Source organism: Alligator mississippiensis, chromosome 11, assembly GCF_030867095.1.
Source record: "Alligator mississippiensis isolate rAllMis1 chromosome 11, rAllMis1, whole genome shotgun sequence".
NCBI lineage: Eukaryota > Metazoa > Chordata > Crocodylia > Alligatoridae > Alligator > Alligator mississippiensis.
Genome location: NC_081834.1, coordinates 20,489,465 through 20,505,584, shown reverse-complemented (window position 1 = coordinate 20,505,584; position 16,120 = coordinate 20,489,465). Strand labels below are relative to the sequence as shown.

General features: G+C 44.2%; 2 protein-coding genes across 7 annotated transcripts in view; both read left to right on the top strand.

Annotated features, from left to right (window-relative positions):
* Positions 1-821: 821 nt before the first annotated feature.
* Positions 822-7,101, top strand: CTXN2 (cortexin 2). Of its 3 annotated transcripts, none has more exons than XM_019477666.2 (3): positions 822-1,001; positions 4,141-4,264; positions 6,662-7,101. In XM_019477666.2, exon 3 carries the CDS (start codon positions 6,716-6,718, stop codon positions 6,962-6,964), a length of 249 nt encoding a protein of 82 aa, XP_019333211.1. In that variant the 5' UTR covers positions 822-1,001; positions 4,141-4,264; positions 6,662-6,715; the 3' UTR covers positions 6,965-7,101. The 3 variants fall into 3 exon arrangements, with proteins under 3 accessions (XP_019333211.1, XP_019333212.1, XP_006261941.1); XM_019477667.2 differs by having other exon boundaries at positions 823-1,001; positions 4,141-4,657; XM_006261879.3 differs by having other exon boundaries at positions 825-1,001; positions 4,141-4,311.
* Positions 7,102-13,371: 6,270 nt separating this feature from the next.
* The window catches only part of SLC12A1 (solute carrier family 12 member 1), a 63,263-nt gene continuing 60,514 nt past the window's right edge, over positions 13,372-16,120 (top strand). For 3 of the 4 annotated variants that reach the window (XM_019477665.2, XM_019477664.2, XM_019477662.2), the window contains exons 1-2: positions 13,428-13,616; positions 15,447-16,052. In XM_019477665.2, coding sequence (XP_019333210.1) covers positions 15,636-16,052 — 417 coding nt within the window. In that variant the 5' untranslated portion in view covers positions 13,428-13,616; positions 15,447-15,635. Of the gene's footprint in view, positions 13,617-15,446; positions 16,053-16,120 lie in introns of all 4 variants that reach the window. The other variant, XM_019477663.2, reaches the window with a different exon arrangement.

Sequence of the window (16,120 nt, the reverse complement as noted above, 5' to 3'; positions counted from 1 at the left end):
CCTCCTGCTGCTGCACATGTTTGCTTCTGAAATGTGTACTGAAGTGTGGACCTACAAAATAGATCTAATTTAGGAAGAAACTGCAGAAGAGGTTCAGCACTAGTGACAGCTCCTGGGTAACCACTGGTGTTTGCTGTGCTAAGGTAGGGGAGGGAAGGGGTGGGGCAAGGATGCTGGCCGCGTTAGAGGCAGATTCATGGTAAGAATCATCCTTCTGTTCACCACAAACCAGCTGAATGTAAAGGCTGAAATCTTGCTGATGCTCCACGCGGTAAATTTAAGACAAGCAGCCTTTGGCCCACGCGTGTTTAACATGGCGCTTCCCTTCTTATTCACCGCCAGATGGGAGGGAGCCTGCCAGGGAAAAACCCAACGAAGGTGGCACCACCCCTGGCGTGACAGCTAAACGAGTCCTGGCTAAATCAGGATTTTAGCGATGCCCCGGTGACATCCCTGCCACTTCAGAAACTAGTCCCCATTGCCTGCCTGGGGGCTGGCGGCTGCCTGGCTCGCTCTCCCCAAGAGGCTTGATGGAGATTTGCCTCGAGCCTCCCTGATGTGGAGCCCACCTTCCTCTTCCCTCTTCCCTCCTCCTCCTCCTTCCCTCCCGCCTGCGGTGCTGCCTTCCCGAGCGATGGCAGGGGCGCGGGGCAGCCCCCGCGGGGGAGCACCTGGCCCAGCTCGGCGGCGGCGGCTGCGGCTACGGCGGGCTTGGGGATGCCTCGCACGTAGCTGCGGCAGGCTCCGCGGGTCTGATCCGAGCGGCGATGGTAATGAAGGGGCGGGGGGTTCAAGGCGGCTCCAGACGGATTTTTCCAGCCGAGGAGCTGGGAAAGGAGCCCCCAAGCGGCCGGCGGGGCCCGGCGAGCAGAGCCGGGCGGACCCCGGGCAGCGGGTGTGTGTCGCCGGGGGCGGGGGCCGGGGCCGCTGCAGCCGCTCCCGCGAAGCCGAGGCGGCAGGAACGACGCCGGGCTGCGTCCTCCGGCACGGCGAAGCGGGCTGTAAGTCGGCCGAGGTGGGGCGGTGCGCGTGCGGGGCTGGCGGAGGGCGGCAGAGAGGAGCCGGGAGCAACAATTGCTTTGCAGAGGCGCCGTGTCCGTGTCGTGTGGCGCGCGCTCGGGCGGGCGGGCGGGCGGGCAGGCAAGGCGGCACGGCTCCGCGGGCAGGAGCACACCGAGCCTTGCTCCTGGGGCTGCGGCTCGGGCGGGGCGGGGCGGGGCGGGGCGTGGCGGGGCCGGGCAAGCGTCCTAGGGCACAGCAGAGGTGCAGCTCCCGGCCTTGCTGCGGGGGGGGCGGGGGGGATCCCTGCTCCACACACGCTGGGCCGGAGCGTGCAGCGCCCTTCCCTGCTGCAGGCCGGGCACCGGCTCCTGCTATGCTCCTCACCACCCCCACTTGCCTGAGAGCCTGGCCCGGCTCGCTCTAGGCTGGGAAGGCAAAGCTAGCCCTTGCCCAGCAGTTGAGGGAATACAAGTATGTAGGATGCAAATTAGCTGAAATCAGGTTGGCTGCTACTTCTGCCCTTGCAAAACTAACCTGGGTGCACGGTCATTTCCAGCCCAGTGTTGTCAACCCAGATGGTCCAGACACTTCAAATAAGCCTCCAAGTATATTTTTTACTGGGGAGAACGTTTTGAGGTTTCACCCATCCCTTCCTTCTCCTGTGGCAGGACTGTCAAAGATCCAGCTGGCAGGCCAGAGCCGGCCACGGATACATCGTCCTAGCACGCTGGCCAGGTGTTTTGGTGACTAAGACGATTTGAAACAATCAGATGCATTTGACAGATGCATTTGAAAAATCCCTTTGGGTGTCTGTCTGCATCCTTAGTCACAAAAATTGCTTTGAAAATGTGGTCCATTGTCTCTTAGAAGTGACCGTGAATCCAGGTCATCTGACACCTTACCAGAATGACTGGACCAGCAGCTGGGCTTGCAGCACTTCCTGGAGGATAGCTGTTTGAATAGCAGTGACAGCAGGAGTGATCTGTAGTTTGTTTATGGAAAACTCATGATTTACAGGTGTCACCAGAAGATTTTTAACATAGACTATAGGACATAATGCAATTTCTCAATCACTTGCAGCTTGTTCATTCAAGGGGCGGCATATATCCAGCTCCTGAGGATTTCCACGAGAATTAAAAATGCCAAGCATCTCTCAGGATTGGCTTCATACATGGCAGGCTACAATAAAACCTGCTACGTTTTCTCTAAGACTAATATGAAGATGCCCCAACATTTGTTACTTCTCACTCCTTTCTCAAGAATAAATATAAAATTTAAATAAAGCTTAACAATGTAGGATGGTGATTTGGCTTGAGGAAAAGCTTACTTTAGAAACTGTAAAACCACCCATTAACCAGGGTTTGGGATCCTCAGGGAACTTCATGGCAATTATGGCTACTGTTACAATATTCTTAAGCACTTCAACTTATCTGCCACCCTATCTAAGCATTTATATGTACTAGCTCTTGTCCTCCGTAGGTGTACCAGTCCCATAGGCAGCAAACTCAGCTGCTTTTCTCCGCTTACCTTTATAATCCATGGGGCTGAGGTGTCTGTCACACTCTGGGTCCTATTGTTCCTTTCTGCTCTCCAGTGGGCATCGGGTGGCCTTTCTCTCCACCGCAGGATATTGAAGGATCTTTGCTTCCCATAAGTAAAAGGCTTTTGTGGGGCCATAAGCTGAGACTTCACAGAAATGAACTGAAGAGCCTGGACTCCAAGAGAACAAGTAGAGGTAACTGGGTTGACAACCCAGAGAAACAGACTGTAGAACTTCTAGTTCAGGTCTTGCTGGTCTCCTGAACTCTATCCCAAGGTGTTTTTTATACTGCAGTCACTGCTGTGACTAATAGTATCGTAACTATATAGTAGAGATACCCAAGTTCACTTTAACCTACCTAGCTCAGTTATTGGTAGCTATCTAGAGCAGCAGTACAGAGCTCAGTAAAGCCTACAAAACTGCTCAAGAAGCAGAGTAAAGATGAAGGCAATAAGGTCACCCTGAGTCCTGTGCTGCCATGGCTACACTGGTCCCAGGATCCAAGATGACCAGTTTATAGTACAGTAATATAATAACAGTGACATCTTCCTGCCTATGTCCCTAGCATTACATTCAGCTCCTGTAGCATCAATGGTCTCCTTGCTCATGATTTTACATATAACTGAGAGCAACTGACATTACATATGCGTAACTGGTGGCTGAAACCTTCAATTACTACTGATCTGCAAACAGATTTGAAATGCAGAAACAAACAAGTATAATCTTGCTATTAGTTGGTCCGTATTTAGTGCCAAATCTTCCACTACCATCTGCAAACATGCAAGGGCTGACATACACATTCTGCTGCACAGAAGGAGGAAGAGAAGAGGAGGAAAGAGCCTAGCAAAGGTTTCACAGCCCCAAAGCCCCTGCACAGGAAATGGAGACTATTTCTCTACCTGTCCAGTTGTACCCTCAGGGCTGATTCTATTCCTCAAACTCAAAGTATTTCCTTGCGCTCAGTGCCCATATATCCAGGTTTTGCATGTTAACGATTTGACCCATAATTCCTGGTGACAATAATTGAAAAATATAAGTAAAATATCATTGTGCACTAATAACAGGCATAGAGCAAACACCAAAGGACAAAAACTGTGTGTGATAGAGGGAGAATTTAGCCCAAAATTTAGTTTTACATTATTAAACCAATAGGATCCATAGCACAATACTTGTTTGGTGATATGCATGATGTACAGGACTGCTTTGTTCCTGAAATATGGAGTCATCAAAGCTTCTGATGACAACTAATGTTGCTTCTCTATTTGTTTCTATTTTTATACTGTCCTCGCCCGCCCAAACTTATAAACTGCTTCTGTACTCTTTGCTCAAGAAAAACTCCTGTTGACTTCTGTGGGAGGTAACCTTACCTCAGTAACTGGAGAGAATACAAATCTCTGTATCCATATAGAGCCTCACAGGTTTTTGTGAGCTTTACAAGGAACATCTAATTGCTGAGCTGGGGCCAGAATTTGTCTCCAAGATTTCTGTGCATATGTCTTTCAGGGCTGTGGTTTTTCATTCTGGCACTGTGTCATCCTGCTATGGTATACAATTCATATCTCAGGATAAGCCTTTTTTTTTTCCTTTTAATTTTCCAGTGCCCTTGGACTTCTGGAAGGAGAAGTTTTTTCTTGACTGGATCCAGTTAAATCTCAACTGATTTGTACAAGAACTTGAGCATGCTGTGCTTTTCCTTCACCAATTTCTACAGCTGGTAAAAAGGTCTGGAAAAAACTGGAAACGTGCTTTACATGACAACTTGGTAGCAGGTGGTTTAATCTATTACATTATCTATTATGTGTTTGCAGCAAATAAGTATAAATTACCTCTGTTCAGTTATTTAGTTACTACAGGCTAAAACTGCAACTTTTCCTCTAACTGATTAGTACCGTTTTTTTGAGTTGTACTAGTTGTTTTGACCACAAGACTCAAAGAGTGAGGTATTTCTCAATATGAGCAAGTCTGTCATGGCTTGAATGTTAGGACTTCATTTGCATCTGAACAATGTGCACTGGGAATCAGACAGGAAGGAGCTGGTGCAAGAAAGCCTTAAACCAGTGTTCTTCAGTCGTCAATCCGGGTTCAAATGTCAGACCCAGATCCTCAGTGGGGGAGGTAAGTCACTGGTGACACAAACTTACACAAGAGTGACAATCTGGCCCAGCCCCTTTTCCTTCTCCCCACCTCGTTTCTGCTTTTGGTTGCATGCAAAGGAAAAACCTGACATTCTGAGGAGGGAAGAGGAGAGCCAAACAGGAAAAAAAGAGAATGTTTTCTACCATTTTTCTTTCTTTCACAAAGATATCAGGGATAGCAGGTGTCATTTATCCTTCTTTTGCTACAGGACTTCTAAGATAACCCAGGGTACATCTACACTGCACTCAGGGCAGCATACTCATTGAAGTGGAAAGATACCTGAGCTAGCTAGTGAAAACTAGTTAAACTAGTGAGCTTGGATACTGGTAGCCATATAGCCCCAGCAACAAAGAGACTGGCATAGACTGATTTACCTGGCTAAGAAGTACATGTATTACACATTAGAACCTGGATACTTCCCAGCATTAGGTTCCCAAGCCCTCTGTGAAGACAAGAGTTTGTGAAGTGTCCAGGGGGAATGCAGATCCATAGCAAACACTGATGAGCCCCAGCTGATTGGAGGAGTGGTGCCCTTTGGAGTAAAAGCTGTAGCAAACAGCTAGGTGGCTCATCCTTCATTTGGCTACCCACTGTGCATTAGGTAGGTTGTGAACTATCTGAGTATGAATGATTCAAGCTCACGTAATGGGAGCTTTCTTTGGAGAAAGAATGTTGAATTTTTAACAAAAAGAGCTTCTCACTTCAGGCCATACAAAGGAGCCCTGCCATGAAACATCCTGCCTTCTCCCTCCTGCCCCACATGCACCAGCTGCTGAAAAACTATAACATAGCTGCTTTGGTGCATTCCCACAATGTGCTCAGCAACACTGGGGCTCTCTGTCTCAGGTTTGCTTGTTGGTGAGTACCCAGTGCTACTTCTGTGATAGGAGGAAGTGTCTCCCCTATCCTTCCTCCCCAAATTAGAACATTTATACCAAAGACTACTGCAATTTGATCCTATGAATTTTGGCTCTTCTGCATTACCACAGTTCCATGAAGTCAGTAGGCCCTTTGATTGACCAAGAAAGTGGGATCGGGCCCTCTCTGTGTTACTTATGAGCAACAAGGGAACTGTTGTAATGAAAACATTAGGAGGCCTAGGACATCAGTGTCTTGGGTAACAGCCACATTTTGAAAGGAAGGATAGGGAGAAGAGCCTGATGCCAGGGGAAAAGGGCAGGGAGAAGGATTTGTATGATCTCTTCTCCCATTAACATTCTCCATGTGCTAATGGATATAGAGATTTCTAATTTTAGCATGGTGGGGACGAAGACAGTGTGTACCCTTGGGAGCTGGCACATGGCTGGAACATTACCAAAATGGCTCATCTTCCCAGTCTGAATGTATCTTTCAACAGTCTGTCCCCCTTGCCAGATCCTAATGCTTATCTGTTAGCAAACAATATTCACTCAAGTATGGGCATTCAAAAAAGTACATTAATTTGCAATCAATATTTCTGACAGACAGTGAGGCAGAAGTTATAAGCTCAGCTGGTCACATGTACAGGTGACTTAGGGGTGCACAGTAGAGCACAAATGATAAGATATCCCACAATACACTTATGACCGTTTCTCCAGTTTAAGGACTGAGATACCCATCCTGCAAGCCCTTCAGGCATAAACACTTCCATGTACCTTTACAGATGGAGGCCTTGCAAGCTGTTGTCTGATAAGAACTGAAAGGCTTTGTCCCATCTGATAACATTCTCTTTAGAATTCCCCAGGCTGGACATTTTCTATTTTGGGGGAGGAAGACAAGCAAATAAATTATCTGTTTTTTTACTGTCTTAGCTGGGAGTTCCAAGTAGATTTTATGTAGGGATCACCACATCCTAACAACAGCTTTTCTAGGCTGATTTGGGTGCAAAGACTGTACTTTCAGTAGCGACATCCAGGTAGTTTTTGTTTTAAAGGTTTTCATGTACTTTAACTCACAGCTGTGTCACCTTGGGCCATAACCAAATCAATTCTAATTTGTGCATAGGCAAAGAAGTGATAGAGGTGAAAATACCAAAGGTTCACCAGGATGTGATGCCTAATGATGAGCAGTAACTACTGCAGCAACGCATCAGCCACTATGAGTGTCAACGAGGTGTCTGCCTTCCCGCTGACTTTAGAACAAAAAACTGGCTTTGCCTTTGTAGGGATTTTATGTATTTTCTTGGGACTTCTTATCATCAGATGCTTCAAAATCTTGCTGGATCCCTATAGTAGCATGCCTTCCTCTACTTGGGAAGATGAAGTTGAGGGGCTGGATAAAGGGACATTTGAATATGCCCTTGCATGAAAATTCAAGAGTCTCCTGCCTTAATTTTGATGTTGATGTCATTTTGGAAACCTACTACTGACACATTTATAATATAGATCTACATTTTGATGGTGCCATTCATTTTATTAAATAAATATTTGTTGCAAACTCAAAAAGCATTTCACGCTGCTTTCCTTCTGGGAATTTGCCTATTCTAGAATTATGTAGAAGAAATAGCAAATGTCAAAAAATATGCTAGTGCATGATGAACTAAAAATTGAGGGAAGAAGGGCAGAGAAATCTAACCTCTCCTGATTCTTCACAGGAAGAGCTCCATTGATAAAGAAGGAGGGTGCAGGTTGTCACTCCCTCCCCTCTTAACTAACACACAAATGAACATCTCTCCCTCAAAAATGTATAGGTGCTATAATGCTGGCTATGTCCACGACAACAGAGCTTAGTGCTACTACTGCGTCTGGGGTTTCTGCAGTCTTTTTTGAACTGTGTAGGACCAGTCAGAGAAAAGCTATTCAACCTTGCTGGAACACAGCTCGTCTTCTACTCAAAACAAATTGTTAGAAGGCCATGCAAGAGCTATTGGCCATGCAAGAGCTATTTTAATTTTTTTCATGAAAATGTTGGGGTGCTATAAATAGGATATATTGTGAACTCTGCATTACAAGGCATATACCTGGATCAGAATTCAATCAGATCCTCTAAAGCCACTGTTCCTACTCCACTTACATTTCTCATATCTCTACAAATCTGTTAGTGGAAGACAAGAAGCAAATATCAGTTAAAAATCCATTCCTTAAGTCTAGCTGAGCTAAACTCAAAGCAGAACCTAATGGGGTAAGTGTACACCTATGCTTTCCCCTAGGCTCCTGGAGACTGATTCAGCTCCCAGTGCAAATAGCTTTAACTTCTATGATTTGTGCTAGCTGGTAAAAACTTCATGGGTTCATTATGCCAGTTTGGCATTTCCAGAGTAGAGGCACACTGCATGCTAACAGCTGAATGGAACAGGGATACAGAGATAGATACACAGTCCATTATTCCCCCATTGCAGGGCAACTTCTCAGCTCCTTTGCCCTACACACCTACCACTGAACATGATTTGGACTCTCACAGAGAGGATTCTATCACAAAGGACCCTTACAAGACAAAAGGGAAAAAAAAAACACAAAGAAAAACCAGGTGCTAAGTAGTTACAGTTCAAGGTCACCTCTCAGTACAAATAGCTGCTAAGTGAGTGTGACAAGAGTAGACAGAAATTCAATTCCATCTTTGAGAAACTTGGAGGCAGAATTTTGTTTAAGCATCACTTTTACTCAGCGGCTCCGTGTACTAAAAGGTGCAAGGACAAGAGGATCAGTTGGAGTAATTTGCTTTACCCCCATTCAGCACAATGTATATTGCGCCTTTTCCTTATCTGCTGGACAAGTGGCAGTCAAAAGAACCATGAGGCAAAATGCCATTCAGAGTGGAAAATGCTGGATCATATGGGAAAGGTCACAACAATCAAGGTACACAACGTAAAAAGCTTGGTTAATGACCAGACAACCTTTTAAATTGTTCAAATTCCAATGTGAGAAATCTTTGAACTACACAGCTTCAATCTGCTACATTTGTTTTCATTTAATTCAAACAGAAATGCCTACAGCACACAGTATGCAATTATCCAGTACAGGGATTCAGTGTTCTGTACACAGACTCAGAAGCATGCTTTGCATCTTAGTAACCAAGTATAATACACTATATTATTGTTTTTGTCCACAAACTGACTGTATTTTCTTAATTTTACAGTATTTTGTGGTAGGCAACTACCCAGTTCCATTTTGTTTACAGAGCACGGTTACGCTTTTTGCCCCTCCATCCCTGAAAGCAAAGAAAGCACTCCTTCCAGCATGCTGGAGGTGGGTAAGTTTTCAAAAGGCTGTCCTCAAAAATACAGCAGACAGAGGCCTCACAAGTTCACAGATGGCCTGATTCCCTTGTCATTTCTCACCCCCAGTTTATACTGGGGAAGCTAAGCCATGGAGAGAGGAAGGTCCCATCTGTATTTGGGTTCTCAGTGTGTTACCGATTACATTTAAACACAATTCCAGTTAAGCCTCTATTTGATGTAGTTTTACCATTCAATATTGCTGGTGCTAGCCTCTGTTTCAGACTGTATGTTTCAGCCTATGGAAGAAGTTGGGCAAGACTATCATTTATAACAGTGCTAGCACAGCATGCCCGCATTAAACTTTGTTTCTAAATGCTATTTTTAAACGTGTTGTAAAGGCTTGTTTGGAATTGAGCTTAGAGTAGAACAGGATCTGGCGCACAGGTCTGTACTGAGACCATCACACCATGGGCAGGATTCAGATTGGCTCTGTAAGTGCCTCAGCTTCATCACTGCCCTGCTTAGCTTTTGAACACCTGTCCCAGGTGGACGATTCAGAATGACTCTGTCCTCCTAGAGTCAATACAGAGACTTCAGAGATTCTTGGAAGCAATTCAGGTATGTACATCTATGTGCTCTATGCGAAAAACAGGGAGTGGGATGTGCTTCCCAACGGCAATTTAGAAAGCCCACTTAGAGATAGCCAATGAAAATTTCTGAACTCCATCCCTCTTCAAGCTATCCCACAGGCATCTCTGTTAACTGGGATTCAGAGAGTTTCTGAGAAAGCTGTGCCCTGGGTGATTCACAATGTGGTGGGAGGCAGGCTGCAGATTTTGCCTCAAGCAAGGGGGAGCCTGCCTTTTTATCCCAGTAGTTATGCTGCTTAGAGCCCACCTCTGTGAGAGGGGACCCTGAGCTCTTATCTCTGGTCCCCAGCACTGTTGACACATTGCACATTAGACAGTCACCAGTTAAAAACAGAAATAAACCTAATAACAGTGATTAGAACCCAGAACTCCCACTCCACATTTCAACCTCCCAAGGGAGCGTCCTTGCTGATAGACTATAAAGGACGGCTCCTTATTACTGCTCCTTTTTGTGGTCCCTTGACTCCCCCTTTTTTTTTTCTTTTCATTGTGCAGTTGCCCAGCTTTACCAGGAGGGGTAAAGACCAACCTCATCTAGCCTTTTCCATAGCATGGTGTTTAGGGAATTCTTCTGAATGAGCAGATGACTTGGGTTCAGATCTCCTACAGGTCAGGGGACCTAGAACCCAGGTCTCCTGTGCCATAGGTGAATGCTCTACCCACCAGATCAGTTGTTCTTAACATTTTTAGCCTCAAGGCACACCTTGATAAGCTCAACATCCCCCTTGGGAAATACCAGCTCTTAGTATTTATTCATTTTTTGACCACAGAAAAATAACAGAGCAATTATTTTGTTGGAAAAACTCAGAAAGATCCCAACAGATCAGAAAGCTTTTGACACTGTGGATGGATGGATGGATGGATTTGAAATCTCTGGGCTTATCTTGTGTATCGTGTTTGCACACCTAACAGTGCTAACATTGTGTGGCATCCCACAGCACCCTTGAGAGGATCTCCAGGCACCTCAGAGTGTTGTGGCACTCTGGTTGAGAATCACTGCACTAGGGCAGTGGTTCTCAACCTTTTTTGTACTAGGACCCATCTGGAAACTGATGGCCAGTCCCAACCCAGTAAATAGCTTAAGTAGAAAATGACCCCTCCCCCTACCCTCCCCCAACCCTGCTGGTGGCCCTCACTCTCAACCTTCTGCCCCCACCCCCAGGCTCCAGCCCTCCAGTGTATGGGGTGGGGGTAGGGGAATGGGGGCCCCAAGCAGTAGGCCTGTGCAAAGCGGCTAGTATTCATTTCGGATTCAGATTCAACCGATTTGTGGAACAGTGATTCGATCTGGTGATTTAAATCACTGTCCTGAATCAATTCGGCCAAATCTGATTTGGAGGTTTGGCTGCTGCCAAATCAGCCAAATCTCTGAATCACACAGGCCCATCCCCTGCCCACTCTCAATGGCTGCCCCATCTGACCCCAGCTCCCAGCTCTTTGAAAAAAAAAGTCCCCACTCACCAGCTGCTACTAGGTGGGGGGCAATCCCTGCTGCCCCCACTGCCCCACGACATGTGGGGGGGGCTCTGCCATGAGCCCCCCGACCCCCACCCACTCTCCCAGCCCCTCCATGACTGCCCCACCCACCCCAGCTCACGGCCCTTTAAAAAAAACACAACAAAAAACCCTGGCCTCACTGGCTCCTGCCCAGTGAGGGGGTGATCCTGCTGCCCCACATTGCCCCACGCTGTGTGCGGGGGTCTTTCCATGAGCCCCCAGAAGCCCTGAGGCTGCTGCAGCAGCCAGTGAGTGTGGGGGGCTTGTTTTTTGGGTTTTTTTAAGGGCTGGTAGCTGGGGCGGGCAGGGCAGCCATGGGGGGGCTGGGAGAGTGAGCAGGGGTCGGGGGCTCATGGCAAAGCCCCCCATGCAGTATGGGGCAGTGTGGGGCAGCAGAGATCAACCCCCTGCCTAGCAGCACCTGGTGAGTGGGGCCATTTCTTTAAACAACCAGGAGCTAGGGCAGGCGGGACAGCCATGAGGGAGGGGGGGCTGGGACAGCGGGCAAGGGCCAAGGGGGTGCTCGGGGGGGCTGGGGGAGCAGGCAAGGGATGGGGCCTGGCAGGGGTCTCCCCCATGGTCCCCTCCCCCTATTTACCAGCACAGAGTCTGGGTCCAGCTCCCTGCTGCAGCCACCGGGGACTGCCTGAATCACCAAAACTCTCCAAATCTTTTCTGAATTGATTTGGAGAGCTTTGAATTGATTCAGACCTTCTAATTGGTCCTCTGATTTGATTCAGATTTGGAGATTTGGCTACCAAATTGGGTCGAATCTCCCCTGAATCGAATCAGCACCTGAAGCTTCACACAGCCCTACCAAGTAGCCCCAGGCTGGAACTCTGTCAGCCTGCAAGGGAAAATCCATAGTTTCCCAGATTTTTCTCCTTTAAAGGAGAATCAATTTTAAAAGTTTGTTGATCCATTTTTAAAATTTGTTTGTGACTCTTTCATGTATTCTTGTGACCCACTTTGGGGTCGTAATCCATGGGTTGAGAAATGCTGCACTAGGACATTGAGCAGAGGGTGGCTGCATTAGTAGCAATGGTTTTGAACTGAATTCATCTGGCAGTGTTAGTCATAGCTTTTGTCCATCAGGTGGCCAGGGCCTCTCTGGGCTCTAGGGGGAGTTTGTGCACTTTCAGTAAATGATCTGGATGTTGAAGGACCTTAGATGGTGGTGAAGCGTGCAATCAGGTACTCCAGATCATTTTTGAGAGCCTATGCAGAGAAACTGAACAGCAAGGTAGAGGTGTCCACTAGATCTAGGTATATAATGAGCTTTGAGGATACTGGTGCTAGGCCAATTTAAATAACTCCTTAGGACTGGGCTCCTTAGCAATGGACTCAAGTTGCAGCAAGGCGAGTTTAGGTTAGATATTAAAAATAACTTTCTCGCTAAATGGGTAGTAAAACAGTGGAACAGGCTAACCAGAGAGGTGTTGGAATCTCCATCCTTGGAGGTTTTTAAGACCCAGCTAGACAAAGCCTTGGGTGGGATGATATAGTTGAGGATGGTCCTGCTTTGAGCAGAGGGTTGGACTAGATGACCTCCTGAGGTCCCTTCCAACCCTCATTCTCTATAATACTATGACTGAGGTGTCTAACTCTCACCTAGGTTCTTATTTATCTACTGAGAATTTCAGTATAGTTCCAAGAGCAAAACTTTATATGAACTCACCTGATAGTGCTGTAGTCCTAGTTTGAGTAGTAGTGAAGTCATCCTGCACAGAGGATGTGCAGAGGATTAAAGTAAATTCATATATAAATATTAATTGGGCCCATGGGTACAATTCTAATACAAATAGACAACGATAACACTGATGAGTGTATCCCTGATTTCAGTGGGGCTGTTCATTTTGTAAGATAGTACTCAAGCTGAGCATGGAATAAAGAAAAAGTATGGGCTCATTGTATTACCATTTTAAAAATAATTTTAAATCAACTCTTTAGCTGTGGACTTTTAGAAATTTCTATTTATGTCCCAGTAAATTCTATACCCTGGTATATCCTTCTCCAACCCTTAAGGCACTGTTGTGCTACAATGTTTTTTATATAAAACGATAGAAAAGAAAGCAAATCTAAATAAAATTATCCTTGGTATTAAAACAAATAAAGAAGAATATACTGACATGCTAGTCAACATAATTGCTGGATAGTAGCTGTTACAGCAGTGCAGGGATGCCTACAGCTATATTTTATGAATTCAAAATTAAATAAATAAATAAAACTATGCAAGAACAGTTTTATTTCTTCCTTCCAAGAATTAATAGGTTCATTTACTAGTTGATGTTTAACAGGGTAGAATGTCCCTCTAAATCAGAAATCAGAAGTGGTTTATAGCATGTTGCAAAGACAGAGATTGGATTATATTTTGGACAGAAGAGAAAATTGGCCAATGGAGTAAAAACCATAATTCATGGGTCAGAAGGACACACTATATAAGCAAAGATAATGCACATAAGGTAAATAAGAGAGAGATTGTTCTTCATTAAAGCAGAAATTGGGTGGTAAGTTTAACTATCCCAAATAATGTAAGATTGCTAATTTATACACAATACTATAGTATTAGGTGCAAATTTACTAGCAAACAACAGCAACTAACAGCCTTCTGGAAATTTACTGTGGAAAAAATACTGTTTGCAAAGGCAGCAGAAAGGTAAGAGACTTTTGTTTTCCTAGAAGAAAGAACTACCGGTGGAATAGAAGAAAACTAGGAAGGTGAACTTATGGCCCTATTGAAATTACTGGCAACATTCCCATTGATTTGAAAAGGACCAGGATTTTACGCAGGCTCCAAAACACAGTTAGGAACAAATCTGGTTTCAATAAAGTCAATAGCTATGGATCAAGAGTTGCCCCTTAGTGCATGGAAATTGAATACTTAACTTAAACTTTTTATTAAAGAATTTCACACTAAGGGAAGCAGCACCTAATATACAGTCTGAGATTACCAATATCATAATACTGTGAAACCTGGATATGAAGTGACCAACAGAATATAGTGCCACATAAAGATGGCAAAAAGTAACTTTGTTTTAGGTGAAGTTCATAAAACATTAAAAAATAAAAGATCTAGAAGGTTATATAAAGTATTGTGCTGAAGATACTTTACAGCAGAAAATATGTGTCATTTATGGAAGTTAGCAAACATTTTTTTTTATTTGTAGTTGGGACCTACAAATACAGTAACTTGTAATGAGGGGTAGAGTGTGTTTGGTAAGAGGGCTCTTCACATTATAATTTTCCTGTGTGCTTATTGAACAAAGTTTATATAGTTAGGTACGTATAGCTATGGTAAGACATAGTATGATTTAACTATCAGTGCTAGATGCATACTTCCCTTTGATTTATTTAGCAGATGTTCAGTCAGAATATTCCTTTAAATTAATGTTTATTTTGTCTCCAATATTTTTTACTATAAGATGCACTAATAAAAGTTTCAAGGCCCAAGCATGCTCCTCTTCAGGGTAATGGGGATTTGATTAGATTTTTAATCAGCTTTAATGTGTTTTTAATTAATTATTCTATATAAGGGTGTAGAACACTGATACATTCTTCCATCATAGTGAAAGCAGGTTTCATCATGCAGTTTTTCAAGTCTCCCATGCAGTTCTGCATCTGTTCTCAGTAGATCACGAAGACTTTGTCATTGATACCATTTGAGAATGATCTGACTAGAGAGCTCATTGTCCCAAGGAGCTGACATTTCCTGCAAGACATTTGTATAGGGTCTCACATGGTCAGTTCTGACCATCTGCCCCTATATATTTCAATTTGTCTTAAAAGGTTGTTTTGGGTTTACCAGGAATGCAAGAGCAGTTCTGTCATGCTCTTCTCAACTTCAAATTGCTTTAAAATATTGTTAATGTATATCAATAATGAATAATTGCTCTTTTGCTTTCGTTGTATGGACACATTCATTATTTTCATCCATTAGAATTCAGCAAAAAGGTGGTGCTATTTTTTATATGTTTCAATTCCCTTGTATCTATTCCTGTGAATTATATTATTTGTAGCTGTCTCTAAAATATGTTGTTTTCAGTGCTTTAATCATCTACTCATAAATTGTCTCCTATGCTGGAACAATTGGAAGGTTTGAATTTTCACATCAATTTATTTCTGCCCTACAAGGGAAATATGTAGTGTACGTAATATTTCAGTGGGACTTCATAGTTAAGCAGACTTGTACATGTTTCTTCTTGCATTCTTTATCCTCAAAAATTCCAACCAGCTTCCATGAGACCTTGGGATCCACCGTATTTAGTGAAGCACTGTGTTTAAAGTGTAGTTTTAGCTTCCAAAGTCCTCTGAGATGAGTGGAAAGATTGCTATTTTCTTAATGAGTTTGTTCTTTAGATCAGGTCCTACTTATAAAACAAGTAATATGATTACTTTCTCACTGTGTTTATAAAGAAATCATCTGAAATCACTTTACCATGTAAGTTAATTGCATATGGAAGAGTTTTATTTATACTTTTGATGACAGAATCATGCAGGACAACTCCAGGAAGACTGCTTAGGGGTGACAGCCTCAAGAAAACTACCATTGAACTTTGCTACATTAAGAACAAAGATCCGTCAAACCCAACAGTAGCAGTCTCTTGTAGAGAAAACAACACTAGTTTTAACCCTAGAAGATTCTCTATTGGAACCTAAGCACATAATATCTCTGAAAATGTCAATGAATAATTCTCCAAGTGTATTTTTGGATCCAAATGCAAATCGGTTTCAGGTTAATGTAATTAATGAAAGCCATGGCCATGACAATAGTGCAACATCTCAAGAGGACACTGATCCTCCACACTATGAAGAAACATCTTTTGCTGATGAAGCCCACAACAGACTGAGAATCAGTTTCAGGCCTGGTACCAGACAGCTGTACGACAATTTTCTTCAAAATGGAGATACTGCTAAACCAGATGCAAATATACATCCCTACGATACTCACAGCAACACATACTACCTACAAACCTTTGGCCATAACACGATGGACCCAATTCCTAAAATTGATTATTATCGAAACACTGGCAGCATCAGTGGCGTCAAAATCAGCAGACCAAGCTTGTTAGAAATCCATGAGCAACTGGCAAAGGTAAGTTGAAAAGAAAGATACAAACATTCTCTATTCCATCTTAACAGTGACAATGATGTTTATTAGCA

Coding starts and splice junctions, on each gene's coding strand:
- CTXN2 (XM_019477666.2), top strand. CDS start 6,716: ATGATGAGCAGTAACTACTGCAGCAACGCATCAGCCACTATGAGTGTC.